This window comes from Panthera tigris, chromosome A2 (genome assembly GCF_018350195.1).
Source record: "Panthera tigris isolate Pti1 chromosome A2, P.tigris_Pti1_mat1.1, whole genome shotgun sequence".
Classification (NCBI taxonomy): domain Eukaryota; kingdom Metazoa; phylum Chordata; class Mammalia; order Carnivora; family Felidae; genus Panthera; species Panthera tigris.
This window is the reverse complement of record NC_056661.1, coordinates 87395740-87413079: the sequence shown is the minus strand read 5'-3', so window position 1 is coordinate 87413079 and position 17340 is coordinate 87395740. Positions and strand designations below refer to the sequence as shown.

General features: G+C 34.6%; 1 protein-coding gene across 6 annotated transcripts in view; it reads left to right on the top strand.

Moving 5' to 3' along the window:
• Positions 1-17340, top strand: part of SEMA3A (semaphorin 3A) — a 456004-nt gene that overhangs the window by 414056 nt on the left and 24608 nt on the right. For all 6 annotated transcript variants that reach the window (XM_042965369.1, XM_042965367.1, XM_042965368.1 and 3 more), the window contains 3 exons: positions 1526-1745; positions 4908-4999; positions 14255-14296. In XM_042965369.1, the coding sequence (XP_042821303.1) occupies positions 1526-1745; positions 4908-4999; positions 14255-14296 (354 nt within the window). The remainder of the gene's footprint in view (positions 1-1525; positions 1746-4907; positions 5000-14254; positions 14297-17340) is intronic.

The following is a 17340-nucleotide window of genomic DNA, read 5'->3' as shown; positions in this document are numbered from 1 at the left end:
TTGTATTAGTGTATAATTGTGTGTGTCTGTATATACACACACACACATAGATATACATGCATATATATTCCAAGATAGATGCTCTTCCCGTTTCATAGCAAGTTTATTTATTTCATTTCTCATGAATTATTTATGATCTGTATCAAGGTAATGGCAAAGACCATTGATTTCTCCTAAGCCTCTTATAAGATCAAGAACTTCTATTAATTATAGTTCAGCTCCCAAGCTCTTACATTAAATGACAAAAATTACTTAGGCATAAGACAAAAAGCAAGAGGCTGGAGATGTTTTACTTTGAATGCTTTTATCACATAATTAAATGCAGTGAAAAGAGACACAGTGGAATCTGAATTTTCTCATTTTTGTTTTATTGCCTTATATGGAGTGTTTATAATTCAGAGGTGATATTATGCCAGTGTACCACAGTGCTTCATTTCTGACTCTCTGTAGCCATCATCTGTTCAGCTTGTCCACTTGGTCAGTTTCATTGCCATGCAGATCGTTAAACACTTTTCGTTTTTAAGTTTATTTATTTATTTTGTGAGAGACTGAGCATGAACATGGGAGGCACAGAGAAAGGACAAGAGGGAGGAACCCAAGCAGGCTCCACACTGTCAGCACAGAGCCCAGTGTGGGGCTCGAACTCAAGAAACATGAAAGCACGATTGGAGCCGAGTTGGACACTTAACCGTCTGAGCCACCCAGGCACCCCCAGATTATCAAACGCTTTGAATAACACCTTTCCTTACCCTTGTAATTAATTTTTAATGAGAGAGTACTGTTGGTACTTTTTGTGTTGCTTTTTCAGGGTTATGTTAGAGGGGTGACTGGGTGGGTCAGTCGGTTAAGCATCAAACTCTTGATTTCAGCTCAGGTCATGATCTCACGACTCATGGGTTTGAGTCCCGCCTTGGGCTCTGTGCTGACAGTGTGAAGCCTGTTTGGGATTCTCTCTCTCCCTTTCTCTCTGCTCCTCCCCAACGCACGCATGTGCTCCCCCTCTCTCTTTCTCAAAATAAATAAACTTACAGAAGAAAAGAATAGTTTATGTTGTCTCTTAGCTTAACAAGAGCCTTTGCATTTTAGCATGATGCCCTGGGAGGAAAATTTATCCAAGAAAATTTTTCTGAGATTCTCTAATCTGATTATTAATTGGATTTAGTTGTAACATATTCCATTTCTTATTCCAAATACTTTATCCTATCAGTAGAATATATTAGTTGCCACTAAAAGAGCATCAGACTCCCATACACTGAATTCATTAGATGCATTTGTAGTTTTAGGTAAAAAATGGTGACACAACTAAATCCCATTGAGACTTTAATTACGTTTAGGAAAAAAATACTCTGTATTACATCTATTAATTTAAGTAATATTATTTTTTAGTTTATCAGTTACTTAATTTTAAAGAAATAATGACAGGTTAGATTTAGTTTATGACCATTGAGGTTACAAATTATTATATAATTTGTAATTACATTCACTATATTTTAATCAAAAGTTATTCTTCTCTTTATCTTAATAGTGTCCCAGTAAAACATTTGGTGGATTTGACTCTACAAAAGACCTTCCTGATGATGTTATAACATTTGCAAGAAGTCATCCAGCTATGTATAATCCAGTGTTTCCTATTAATAACCGCCCAATAATGATCAAAACAGATGTCAATTATCAGTTTACACAAATTGTGGTAGATCGAGTGGATGCAGAAGATGGCCAGTATGATGTTATGTTTATTGGAACAGGTAAATGTTTTTAATTTTAGCCCTGAATTTCCTTGTAGACCGTTAACTTACTGAGTAAACTAAGAACTGAGGGAAGTTTTTAGAGTCGCTGTCAAGATAAAGTTAATCTCTAATAAATGACTAAAAAACCTGAACATCCACCATGAGAGTGCGTTATTAAAAAGTAATAATTTGAGGTATATTAATTTAAACAAAATCTCCTTTTCAATCAAAAGTTGATTAATACATTCAGGTAAGGCTAATGATTAGGTAAACAATGTCTAGAAGTGAATCATAACTCTTTTCTGTCCATTGACTTTTTAGAACAAAGATGTATTTTCAAACCATGCCTAAAACTCCCAAGACATTCGATAATGTTTCTGGGCTATATTGATGCAAAATTACCTAACTTTAAAATTATCATGGGGCGCCTGGGTGGCTCAGTCCGTTAAGCGTTTGACTTCGGCTCAGGTCATGATCTCACGGTCCGTGAGTTCGAGCCCTGCGTCGGGCTCTGTGCTGACAGCTCAGAGCCTGGAGCCTGCTTCGGATTCTGTGTCTCCCTCTCTCTCTGACCCTTCCCTGTTCATGCTCTGTCTCTCTCTGTCTCGAAAATAAATAAACATTAAAAAAAAAAAAAAGTATCATAGGGTGGAAATCTTGTACAAAATAAATTTTGGCAAAAATTTGTTTAGTGTTTTTGCCATACAATGGGAGAAAACAAAACAAAATAAAAATTTCATCAGTTGAAGAACAAAATGGACCATAAGAATCATCAGATAAATTTTAGGTTCATTTCTACAGAAATTTAACAATACATTTTTAGTAACTCCATGATTAGAAACAAAATTTTTGCATATATATTTTCAGAATGAATCCCATTGTATTATGACATATTTTCCCCCTACTCTCTTTATTAATACTATTTTGAAAGCACCAGTTACAAACCTGAAACTTGCTATTTAGGGTCAGATTCCATGGCAATAAATTCCTAGTCTCCATTAGCATTGTTAACTGACATAAATCAGTGGGAAGCAGAGTGACTGCTCCACTGAAACCTTGTATAATAGCATGTATTTTCCCTTGGTGAGAAACAGAAAAAAAAAAAAAAAAAAACTGAATTAACTACAGGGGAATGGCAACTGTGTGGTAAGTGCTTTAAAGACTTAAAGTCTTATAATGAAATTGTGAAATACTTATATTTTCAGGTGTAACAGTGTCAGGTTCTGAGCAATAGAGTGCAGTTTACTTTTATGAGTGAGAACATTTACCAAATTGTAGAATCCCAAAGACACTCCAAGTTTGATAAAAGTCAGTGAATTCCAAGTATCAACTTCTGGTTATATAAATCTTTAGAAACTGTAAGATGATAGGATTTGTCTTCAGTAAATATTAGTTTACCATTTAATGTCAAAGTATAATTAGATCTATCTACAGAGTAATTAAGTTTATTCAATAATGTCACACTTACCTTTTTTTTCACCTCTGGCCTAAACATGTTGAGAAGTCCCTCACTCACTGTCAATGAAGCAAAAGCTTGCTTCCGGCTATTTGACCAAAGAAATCCAATCATGAGTTTTTAATTCCTTTTGGACACAGGCTATCTTTAAAGGGACCAATTTCATGAGAATGTTGAATGTCTGAAGATGCGGATGGCTATTGGTCAGTACAGGCCAGGGTCATCTGTCAGCAAAGTAAATTGATTATAGTAATTTTATCTTTTAACTGGGTTGCACATCACAGTGTATTGATCCTAGTTGAGTAATCTGATTCAATTTGTGTGAAATTGTTTGAAATACTACTCAGTAAAACTAGATCTGGAACACAGATAAAGTTATGTTTGGATACTGGAAACCCATCAGAGGCACTGAATAGATTAACCTAATTTACCTTTAATCTTTGGTGTTATGAGTAGTCTAAAGTCCTATAAACATAAAAGTAACCTCTTAACAGAGGGCACTTTTTTCACTTTACAAGGGATACACTAGCAACTTTTCTTTCTTTCTTCTTTTTTTTTCCTCACTAGCAACTTTTCTTATCTCACATAGCACATCATATTGATGCCCCGAAAATGGTTATCAATGGTTATTCACTGAATACAGTAAATGATTTTTCCGGTGTGGCTTATTCTTTACTGGTATGATTCTTCTTTTCAAATAATGAGTCAGTTGAACTTGATTAAAATGAGCCAGTTGAAGCTAAAAATAATTGGTCAGCTGATCAGAACTGGAATGTTGAAGAGTCTATACTGGAAAAATAATATCTTCTAAACACAGTTTAGGATAAAAGCGACAGCTCTTTTCCTTGAAACAATTTGTCTCTTTTCACAATGAAAATTAGAATAAACAATCCTTTAAATCTCTATACAATGTATTCAGTTTAATAGTTTTTATGACATATGCTGTGGAATTTAAATTTCTTTAATACTCTAAAATTGATTATTCAAGACATTAATCAGACCAGTTTGTTAACCAAAGTTGATTAATCAATATTGAGCAACTACCGGAACAAGTAATCCAAGGTGTTTATTTTGTGAAATCAAGTTATTGTCATTCATCACTTAATGGTCATTGAGCCGTCTTTAGGGGCCTATAAGTACTACAGGCTTCCAGGTGCCTGGGGGATGAGGAGCAGGTTCTGAGGCTTCACTACTTCTGTTGCTGGACAACATTCCTTGCATTTTGCATCTATATTAAATCTTCACAGGTAGTCCCAGATTTCACAACAAAAGTGGAAAAACTTGCTATATCAACTGGCATTATTTTTTTTAGTTTTTTTTTCCTGAGACACCTGACAACAGAGATTAAAAATTAAAAAAAATATAATTCAACCTAGTGATTAGTATGTGTGTATGTGTGTGTATATATATGTGTGTATATATATGTATATATACACACATATATATACATTTAATTTTGCAATTTCAGAATAAAACCATCTTCAAAGCTTCATCTATTTCTGAAAATTCAGCTATTTTCATTGCACAGCTATGTTCACACTTTATCTAGTTGCATGTAATGCATTTGAATATATATTTTACCAGTGCTGTAACAAAAAAAAAAAAAAAAAAGGAAGACTGAGGTCAAAATGTACTTTCTGGTCAAATACTATTTCCATTCATGAACATTAACCTTTGTTCAGATCTATTTAAACTGTGTTCTCCTCCTCCACTTTCTTTCAAAGATGTTGGGACCGTTCTTAAAGTAGTTTCAATTCCTAAGGAGACTTGGCATGATTTAGAAGAAGTTCTGCTGGAAGAAATGACAGTTTTTCGGGTGAGTGCTGCTTAATTTCAAGTGTCAACAAGTTCACTTGTATGTCTTTCCCCCAGGACAGCTGCACACTGAACTTGGTATGGACAAGTAGTCTAGCATACCCTTCTAATTAGCTTGTCAATTAGAAAGCCAGACACTAGTCAAAATAAACCTTGAAACTTTCAATGCTAGTTAAATCTAAAAATGTAAAGAAATATATTCTTGGCTCATATTTTGTTTTCTCAATAATAAAATATGTGATTTACATTTTACACTATTTATGTAGGTTACCTCACTGAATAAACTCATGCTGCTCCCTGCCCCCCACCCCCCAATCTCCTCTTTCATGCTTTAGGATATAACTGGAATGATAGGTAACTTCCATGAGTGTATTAAGAGAAAAATACACTCAGAATGATAGGGGAATGAAGACATTGCAGTCATTTTTTTTTGGCTTATTCATGAATTGTTTTATCATATTTTCTTAAAGAAATAATTTGTTAGCAAAAAAAGTTTGAGGTGTTTAGATCACCGGTGACAAATTTGTTACGGGTTCCTAGTCTACACACTTAAGGAATGTATAGATACTTGTTCCTTTGTCCAGGATCATGGATGGCCCGGGTAAATTTATATAGGACTGGGGGTAGAGGCAGCAGAATATGGGTTGAAATGAGAACAGAGAACTGAAGTAATATAACATACACCATAATGCCCGTTGTTTCTTTTAGATAACGTGCTAATAGGGGAGAGTGTAAATCTAAGCACACCTTGATATGAATTATTTATGAATTTTGACAGGGAAATAGATGCCTATAAGAAGTGTTATTTCAATTTTTTATAAAAGAATAATGCAAACATTGAGACATTTATAATGGCAAAATAAAGTGGAATTAGATGACAAAAAATGAGAAAACATTGGATCTAGTCTCACAACTTAAAATTATCTCATTTAGTCTCAGGTGTTCCAGATACTTTAAATTTGTCACTTGTCTTAAATATTTTAATTGTGAGCAAAGACTTCCTAAGACTTTTCGTAGCCCCATATTTCTAGACCATTTTGTTTAACCCGGTAGGGCTCTTGCTCACTATTCAGTAACATTTTGAAGAGAAAGTAGAATATGGCAAGTTCTTAATATATATTCACATAATTAAAATTATGATTAGCACTGAAACAAATCACTGGTGAATCAAGACATAGGTATCCTATAATAACAACAAAACAGTGTTCTGGTGGAAGGACTTTAGGCTGTTCAGTCACATCTACATAGCATTTTTTGGAAACACGTGTATGGTCTCATTGAGCTTCCCCATCAGTGAAAACAAGGAAGCTAGGAATCTGATTTTGGCTCAGGTCATGATGTCACGGTTTGTAAGTTTGAGACCTGCATAGGGTGAGCTCGAGCCTCGCTTCATCTGCACATGAGCCCCGCTTTGGGTGAGGTCATGACCTCTTTCAGGTGAGCTCATGCCTGCTTTGGGTGAGCCCACTTCTCTCTCTCTCTCTCTCTGTCCCTTGTGGGATTCTCTCTCTCTCTCTGACCCCCCGCCCCGCCTCACCCCTCACTCACTTGTGCCCTCTCTCTTTGTCAAAAAACAAAATAAAACAAGGAAGCTAGAAGAATTAGAGACCCTTACATAAAGCATCCATGGTAGTGCCAGGTACCATGCTCAAAATTTTATTAATACATGTTTATTGTTTTAGAGTATTGTTCATGTGTATTGTTTTACATTGAAATTAAGCCACATTTCCAGTAGACTTTTCTATTAATTTTTGGGTTAAGTCTTGAAAATAATAAAAATCATCACCATCCTATTCTGACTTTTAAAATCATATATTTTGGCCTTATTTTATGTCTATTATAGAGTAATAACTAATCACTCTTGTTCACTAATCACAAACTTGTTCCTGTTTCAGTTTCAGTATTTATACATTGATACACTAGCCTATGAATTCAAAAATACATTTATCCAAGTGGACTGTATTAACAACATAGAGTCCATCTATTTTACCAAATTACAAGCACTAAGAGGTGAATAAGCAGCATGCTGTCTTGTGTTCAATAGCACACAGTTGTTGTGTCTCTGGAGCCTAAAATATGTTTTCAACCAACATCTATTAAATGAATGAAGGAATCAGTATTTTTTTTATTAAAATCCAAGTTCGTTAACATATAGTGTAATAATGGTTTCAAGAGTAGAATTGAATGACTTATCACTTACATATAACACCCAGTGCTCACCCCAACAAGTGCCCTCCCTAATGCCCATCACCCATTTAGCCCATCTCCCCCAACACCCCACCAGCAACCCTGAGTTTGTTCTCTGTATTTAAGTCTCTAACGGTTTGCCTCCCTCGCTGTTTTTATCTTATTTTTCCTTCCCTTCCCCTATGTTCCTCTGTCTTGTTGCTTAAATTCCACATGTAAATGAAATCATACGATACTTATCTTTCTCTGACTGACTTATTGTGCTTAGCATAATACCCTCTAGTTCCATCCATGGTGTTGCAAATGGCAAAATTTCATTCTTTTTGATCACTGAGTAATACTCCATTAATCAGTATTGGTGAGAAAATGAACTATGAGAAATTAAAGATTTGTGGTATTCCTCAGGGAGCCCATACTTAAAGTGAGGTGCCAGAATATGTGGAAAACAGACCGGAAATAGCAGCAAGTTATCCCGTTGATTATATCCCATAGAATTCTCTAGCGGAAAGAAAAAAATTTTACCAACTCTCTATATTTAGAAATTTATATCACAAATGAAGTTATAGGAGATACTGAAATACTATGTTAGCTTAAAAATATCTTTATTAATTCCAGAAACTCTTACTTTTGTATTTGCCATGGTTCCTTTGTGACTTTCCCTTTAGTTGTTGTGTATGTTATTACCTGTGCCTCTAGGATTTTAAGTCTGCATTTCACATCTCAGCTATGTTCTTTAGTACATTACTAAAATTCTAGTTTAAAAAGGTGTTAATGTAAGCTAGTCTGTTAAATGATGTAACAAAATCTTAAAAGGTTGAAAGCCAACAATCTTACACTCACAAATATTTAATATCTATTAGATTTTAGTATCTTGCAGTTTCCAGGGAAATATGTAACTGAATTAAACCTATGATAACTACTGAGTGACATTTTTGTGGTTTTTAAGGTATCATCAGAAAGGTTATTGATCATTCTGTAACAGATATAAGTAAGTAATATTATGCTGGTATGGAAGTGATTTTTTGTGAGTTTACGATTTTGTAAAAAGATTCTTTGCAACCTGGGACACATCTCCTTCCATAGATAAATGCCCCAGTTCTCTCCCATATTCTATGCTATGCATTATTGTCATTATTATTTCTTTGGCACTCAAGTAGACAAAACATATTTGGGCAGAGTTTAGAGAAATGTTTACTTTTAACATTCTATTCTATCAGGCAGAGTTCATACATATATTATGGTCTAGCAATTGGAATATTTCACTGTCAAACTTTGTTTAATTTTGTAGTGGGAGGAAAAAAAACACAACACATTAAAGCAATTGCTATATACAGTGAAACAAGCAGAGATATGTTACAGTTTCTATGTTTCTATTTAAGCCTTACATGTCATTCCATTTAATATAAAATAAAATTAAAAAGTGTTAAGCTGAGCATAACAGTATTTTGACAAAGTAAATAGACGAGGAACAAATTTAGACTCATGTTAGTATCTGATACTCTTGGATTTTAATGTCAACCAACAAGTTAATTTTACCAAAATATCATCTCTAGGAGACCATATTCATTATGTGTCCTTGCTACGCTGAATAACCAAACTTCATATAAAAGCCTGAATTAAAGCCAGTACTATATCCTTTGCCATCTTGAGATTGGTTTTAGGAAAACACCCTGGCTAATCACAGAACATTTCAGTGGTTTCAGTTATATCCAAGATACTTTTTTTTTTTTTTTATTCTGGGTGAAATAAAATCCCAATCAGAACATAGAAAGAAAAATATCCCTCAGTAATAAAAATTTCCATTTTGGAATAAAATTTTAATAGGTAATAAGAGGTGAAATAAAATTGGCATTGGTATAAGACTCGAGAAATGATTTTAAATTGCCGTTACATATTCAAAATGGTATAGAAGTACTAAGATGCAAACTTAATTCAAATATTACTTGGAATCATAAATGTGTATTTGGACCATATTTACTATGTGATTCTGAACAACTTGATTAAAGTCAAGCAAGCCTCAATCTCAAATTTTTAAAGTTTTTTAAAAATTAATTTTACTAGTAAATTAATATTACTAGTAAGGTATTAACAATAGCTATTGTTAACTAATTATACAAATGAAAATCTCTTTAAAATTCTTGAAAGGAGCGCCTGGGTGGCTCAGTCGGTTAAGCTTCTGACTTCGGCTCAGGTCATGATCTCACAGTCCATGAGTTCAAGCCCCGTGTCGGGCTCTGTTGACAGCTCAGAGCCTAGAGCCTGTTTCAGTCTGTGTCTCCTTCTCTCTCTGCCCCTCCCCCGTTCATGCTCTGTCTCTCCCTGTCTCAAAAATAAATAAAATGTTAAAAACAAATTTAAAAAAAAATAAAATAAAATTCTTGAAAAAGCCCACGTCTATAACTTACTTAAAAATATTCAAAAGTTGTAAACCTAGACATTTGCTGATTTTCACTTTACTCAGTATGGGATCTTCTTTCCTGCAAGGAAGGTTTTACTTTTTGACAGAGGAGTGTTACATCAAGAGGCAGTGCATTTAGCACCACGGGTTTTATTTATAGTCCTATTGACTGCAAAGGATTGCAAGGTAGTTACATTGATAGCGCATGCATTTTAAACTCAATTTATGCAATGTTCCATGAACAGCTGAGCTAACAAATGAAAGAGTTTAATTTTCATTCAAATGTAAAACATAATTGATGCTTTCCAAAACCTAGTCTATTAACTCATTCTGAAGGAGCGTCCGCATGCTTTAGCATCCAGGGAGTTATGTCAGATTCTCCTGGGATCAGCAGGTTGAAAAGCTCTGCAAGTGAGAAAGTTTAATAAGGACTGGATTAAAATATCTGCAAAAAATAAATAAAAAAAAAATAAAATAGAGTAAATTAGAGTCATAGAAAATCTTGAAAAGATGCTAAGTTTTTAATTTCATTTTTACTTGAACACTAATTAACTTTGCAATTGAAACCGGTTTCATGAAAAAATGCTTATGAAGCTACATCTGTTTTAAATGGAAGTCATATTCACTACCAGCTCTTTCTCAGAAAAAGAAATATAGCTTATTTAAATGGATTTCATCTGAATATATTGTCTATTAAAATTCAACAGCGTACAGCAAATAGCACATTCTATTCCAAACTGTTATTAATTTCCTGGCCTAAAAAATAAATAAAATTCTTTTAATTAAGAGATCCTAGGATCTTAATTTAAGAATTTTGAAATCATAATATGGTACAATAGAGTTTGGTTGTGTATTAGGGTTTGTTTTGTTTTACAATTTGTGTATGAAATAATTTATTTTCATCTACTTATAGATGTTTATTTTTTTTTTTGTCAGTGATCATGAAATGCCTAAATATTAATCAGGTTCACCATTACATAGTTGCACTAAGGTTTTTATAAGAAACTAGACATAGCTAACTTTCACTTCAGTTATACTAGCATTAATTCTCTATCCCAAAAGCACTTTCCTTGCACTTTGGCTGTAAAATTTATTTCATGAAAGTCTACGTGAAGTTAGCTGCTTACATAAGTACATAACTATTTCTCATGTGAAACTGTTGGAATGGAAGAAGTTGCTGTGGAAAATTTTCCTAACTCCTTCAAATTGTCTGTTTGGGTTCATTGATTCCAATACTATACAGACCTAAATACAGTAGGCAATTTTGTCTTTTAAAGCTGAAAATCTGTGATGAATTGTCCCCTTGATTTTTGTGATTTGATGGTACCAAATTTTAAAGATATCTCCGCAAAGAAAAAATTGGTGGGTATGCCAAGACATCATAGCTGTCTTTCTGACTGATAATCCTATAGAAAGTTCTTATTTTTAATTTCACTAATTTATGCTATGGAAATGGGAAATAATGGGAAATCTCTAAATTGTTAATTTACATCCTAAGTCATTTGTTTCATTTGTGTCTCTGGCAAGTTGTCTTAAATTTGGTAGGAATATCCTGTGATCAGTTTAGATATCTGAGTTTAAAGTGAAAATCTGCAATTCTGTAGCATAGAGGGGGTAATTAAAACCACAAGAGTGGATGAGCTACCAGGAAAAGAATGTAGCATCCAAAGGAGAGTGGAAAGGAGCAGGCAAGGGAAGGCAAACAGATGAGGAATGGCTGAAGGACGAGAAGACTGTGAAAGAAGCTAAGAATAAATAGTGGAGCTGTAACGCATTGGGCCCCTGGGTGGCTCAGTGGGTTGGGTGTCAACTCTGCATTTCATCTCAGGTCATGATCCCAGGTTTGTGGGATCAAGCCCCCACATCCATCCAGCTCCGAGCTGAGCCTGGAATCTGCTTAAGATTCTCTCTCTTTCCCTCTGTTCCCTCTGCCCGTCTTCCCACTTTGCTGCCACTTTGCTCATGCTCTCTCGCTCTTAAAAAAAAAAAAAAAAAAGAGAGAGAGAGTTCCAAGGCATAATGAAATTTAATAGAGGAAGCAGTCAAAAAGAAATGAGCGGTCAATAGTGCCATGTCAAACAAAAAAAGTCCAGTAATAATAATATAGACTGAAAGTGTTCATTCACTAATACAGCTCATTAGCGATTTCTGCTTCTAAGAATCATAGGCCACCTCCCCAGGGGAGGGGATAGCCCCAGTGTGCTGAGAAATCAGTAACACTGAATGGGACATGAACAACACAATACATATTTTTAAAGACTTTTCAGGTTAACTTAAAAGATTAAGGAAAGACCTTTTTAAAAGATGCCTATCTTTATTTCAGACAAATTAAGTGGAAGGAACAGAATGTACTGGGGAAAGTGGAAGAGATAGAAAGGAACTGGAGAATTTAGTAGAGCATTAATTCATTTATTCATTCACTAACTCATTAATTCATTCATTTAACAGATTTTGTTGAGAACTTACAAATACCAGAAACAATCCCAGGTGCTAGGAATGTGGCAGTGAATGAAACAACCAAAACCCCTGTCCTAAATTCCAGTGAGGGGCAGGGGGTAGTGAGGGGTGAGTTGTGGAGACAAACTAGAAAAAGAAATAAGAGATGCCTCCCCTGTCCCTCCTTATATCCTGCTATCCTTACCTCCAACACAGCCTCACTGTGTGCCCCAGGACTTCTCTGACAGCAGGCAAAAGGACAGGAGTCACAACTGGAAGTATGGGAGATTTAACACCCCTGTGGGCATCTAATGAGTAATGGAATGAATCAGTTGTTTTCTTGGTATAAATCTCAGTGGACAATTTTGAGAGTAATTGTCTGTTGTCTTCAGATTTTCCCTCAGTGGTGACTTCCATAACACATCTTTTTTTGACTTTTTCTCCTTCTTCTTAAACCTTAACTCCTCACTCCTACCCCCTACCTACAGATAAGAATTTACCTTAACACTACTTTCAGGTGTGACAGGAAATTCATAAGACACAAGATAAATGTTATATTTATATCATATATATGTTATATACATAATATTTATATACACATAAATGTTGTATGTATATATATATTTCCAGATTGTGATAATCACAAGGGAAAAAACCAAAGCAAATAAAGAATATGAGCAGTGTGTGTGTGCCTGTGTGTGTGTATAAAAGAGAGACAGAAGGAATGAGGGAGAAATTTGAATAAACACTGTGCGCCAAGCACATTTGTAAAGTACTTTACATTTATTAACTCATTTAACCTTTTCTTCAATCCTACAAGGAAGATACCATCATACTCATTTTTCAGAGGCGAAAACTGAATTACAAAGAGGTTACATACATCCCCTGGTATCAAACTTTTGGCCAGGTTTGCGTTACTATTTGAGTCTATGCAGTTTGGCATCAGAATCCAACTCTTTCACTTTGTTCAGGGTCCTACATAGTGAGGCCTTTTAAGATTATTCTCCCACCTGTGCCTCTTTTTTCTTTCTCATCAGCCACCTCTGAAACCCCTAAGCAATATCGTTCTTAGTGTTTAGTTTGTCATTGATGAAAGATACGATGGAGTACAGTTCAATGAAAGTAAATCAGAGAGAATAGAAGCAATTATGTTCAGGTGAATAGGTTGTTGGTGGTCTAAGTTAACCAAAGAAAGTTATTTTTTACAGCAATTATCTGTGTTCATGATAGGCTTCAGTAGAACACTTAACAAATATATTGGTGGTCAATACTTCCCTAGTTATCATTTTTCTAGATTAGCCTGTTGATAGAAATCGAAGAGATCTTATGCTCTGACAAAAATGTACAGTGTAGGCCTTCATACAATAAGCAGTCAGTTTGAAAAAATAAATGTTAAAAAAAAGTTTTTTTTTTAAATAAGCAGTCATTTTGATAATAATAAAATAATCTTATTCTACCTGAGCTCTCACAGTCCTTGACAGCTGGAAATGCCTAATACTATCAGCTTGTCAGTGGTGTTATTAGGAGCTGGCCTGGCACTCACAGGCCAGTGTTCTCCATGTGAGCATATACATTCTCACAGAACACCAGCATCCTACAGGGCTACTCTGAAACCGTGATGAATCAAGAAAAAAGCAAGACTATTCTGTAATCACGTCTGAAAACAGATCAGAGTGTAACCATTTCCCAAACCACAAAAAATGATCAAATATCCCCCTATCCTGCTTATATGAGTAATTGCTACTTCTTCATTAAGTACTGCTCTAGCTTCATTCTGTTTTTCCTTCCTCCTAAATAAGATGTACAAAGAGACCTAATCATACAGTTACCTGTGCTCTCTGCAGCATCCCATGCAGAGCAAACCCCACTTCCTTGAGTTGTCCCTCAAATCAACTAACAAGTGCCCAAGACATAGGCGTCCTTTCTAATACTCTCTTGCTGGGCAGTCCTGTAGTTTCCCTTACTGCAGTGAGCAGTAACCCAACTTGATCAACTATGAGTATGTTACTGATAATCTTAGACTGGAGGACATTAACATGCCCATGTTGTCTGCTCCACACATTTAATGTTCATCTTTGCCGTTTCCTTCATGTATCTTATTTCCCAATTATATTGCTTCTTGTAGGCACTGGAGTGAACTCTCTGAGAGCTAATGTTGGTGTTCTATGTTAATTAATATTAATAAATGACTTTTCCAATTGACCAAGCAGTTCACATTTTCTTTCTCTTCTTCAGGAGCCAACTACTATTTCAGCAATGGAGCTTTCCACTAAGCAGGTACTATTGTTACGTATTACAGTCAATATTCTATATTTTGTTAATTTTGTGTTTCAAATCGATAAACATTTATGATTCAGCACATTTTACAGATTTATTAACAATAGTTGCAAAAAAGTGAAAAGAAAGAAAGCTTACAATAAGCTAGTAGAATGAAAATGAAAGATAATTTTCATTGTCCCATGATTTTGACCCTTCTCACATTCCTATACATATATTTCTTTAGATCATTATTTGTTGCAAATTTTCATTTATAGCATTTACTTTTGGGGGATTATAATATAATTTGCTTAATAATTATTTTAATCTATCCTTAAAAATGGCATTGGTGGATATTTCAGGCTATAAATAAGTTTATAATTTAATTTAATCTGCATGTATAAACAAATACATTTTACAAACTAATAAGTTGATGCACTGGACTGTATATGTTTGCTAGATCTTAACTCAAAAGTTCATTTTATTTTTTCAGCAGTATTGTGTGCTAGAAAAAACATTTAGTTTGGCTACATATAAAAGGAAAACACCAAAACAGTCACTGCCAAATGATGTTATTAAACTCCATGAATTCAGAAGTTAAGGGTAGCATGTTAATAGTCTTTGGATTCACATTGAATGAATGCTTTGGCAAGACACTTAAGAAACACAAATGACTTCTAATGCTAAATTATATGTACAAAAACAAATATAATTTTAACTTCTAATAAATTATCTTTCCCCCATAGATGTCATATACCCTTTCTATTCAGTGGTAACTTCAAAAAAACAAAAACAAACAAAACACACACATACACACACAAACAGAAAAACAAAAAAGGCTTGGATACTGGGTTGAAATTAATTATTAAACAACCTAGCAGAAAAAGCTAGAATGGAGTAGGAAGTCCTTCACTGACTGTTCTGAAAACCTGTATACAAAATTGTTAAATATGAGAATCATTCAGCTAATCTTAGTCCTGAATCATTTACATGTTTTATCTCTGACTGTGCATTATCCCTTTTACAAGACACTAAAATACTGTGCCATTAAAACTCAGCGTATATCCTTTCCACACTTACATATCAAAATAGATTGATAATCTCTGAGATATTTAGAGAAACTCAGAGTGCAGATATTATTGACCTGATACTGTTATCTTACACTTCACAAGTATGTGTTCACCTGTTCTTGCAATCTCAAAACTGTCAAATGTTGGCAAGGAAATCCGGGGATTTCCAGAATGGAAGCTAGATTGGGATATTCTTCATTTAATGATTTTTTCAATTGTTTGTTCTCTACTTGGCTTCATAGCTGATCTTAATTACACTACCTATAATTTTATAAAATATTTCCTTTTATTTAGGTATTTTTTAAGTACTTTAAGAATTGCCTATTAAATGCAACACATTTCACACACACACGTGCACACACACACACACACACACACACACAAACACACACCTAAAACACCAAAAATACTGTGTTTAAAATACCATGATACAAGAAGAGTATTCCTAGCCTTCATTTTCGATTATTGGAAGTTTGATTGCATTCAGATGTGAATCAGTTTTACTCATGCTCACAGAAACTTTAAAAGTGAGCCAGTAGTTTCAAGAGGGGCAAGCAGTGTTGCAACCAATTTTCTGGATAAATAGATTCATCGCCTGCTTATGACCCGAAACTTGTTAAGGAGGATAGTGAGAAAGCCTGTGGTGATGTTAAATTGGGCAGAAAAAGCACATCAGGGTACTTGCTAGTGACTGGATTATGCTCACTGGGGCCTGCAAGCCTCCTCTATATTTCGCTTAGATAGCGTGATTAATTTTGTAGTTCTTTAATAGTACTGCAGAATACTTGTAAAATGAAAATGAGACTCAAGTTGTATTTAATTTTGGGCATTTTACCACACTTGAAGTTTTCATTACAGTAATTTTTGGTTTTCTCTTCTTCCCATGTGTCATTTCTCTGGTTTTCTCCTAAAGGGATATGACAGATTTAGATACTGTTATTTACATAATAACTCCTTTCCAAATCATATGTCATAATCTTAAAATTTTGCAAGTATGAATTTGCTTATGCTCCTTAAGAGCTATTGACCAAACATAGAGACCTTTTGATTTGATATGCCCAACTTAATCAGTAGCTTTTTAAATAGTTCCAACCACAGTACGGGGGTCAGCAAGTCCACATTCACCAGTGCCAATCATGCTAGTGGATATTGCTGCTCCATTTTAACTAATTTAATTGCTGAGATGTTACAAGTTTATTCATTTTTTTTATTGATTTGAGATTGCTTGCCTTCAATACAATCTAAGTCTGTTTGGTTTTTTGTTTTGTTTTGTTTTGTTTTGTTTTGTTTTTTCAATGATTTTGGAAGAGAGATATAAAGGACAGGAAGGGAAAAGAAGTTCCTTCCATTAGTTAAGTTCTTTGTTCATATTTTTCAAATCATGGTCAACTGTTGTCACATTCTGTCTCTGTAGATGCTTTAAGAGAAGTACAAATGAATCTAATTTTTTCTCAACAAAAAACTTAACAATACTTCATCTTTTCCTCCCAAGGACTTCAACTACTGCTTCTTAATTAGCCATGGTTTGTAGGATCTTTCAGTGCAATAATAAAAGATGAATATAATAAGAAGTTGAGCATCCAGGGGCGCCTGGGTGGCTCAGTCGGTTGAGCATCCTACTTTGGCTCAGGTCATGATCTCACCCCGTCTGTGGGTTCGAGCCCCGCGTCCGGCTCTGTGCTGACAGCTCAGAGCCTGGAGCCTGCTTCAGACATGTGTCTCCCTCTGTCTCTGCCCCTCCCCTGCTCATGCTCTGTGTCTCTTTCTGTCAGAAATAAAACAAACATTAAAAAAAAAAAAGTTGAGCATCCACAGTATATACTGTATTCTATACGCTATCCTGTACTAGAATATTGATACAAATTGTCTTCACTACTGGAAGGGAAGAAGCAATATGCATCAGCATAACGGTTTTAATAATGGTTTAGTTTTTATTGTATTACATTCTCCCTCTTACTCCCCTATCTTTTGTTAAGATATAAGTTAGTTGGTTGG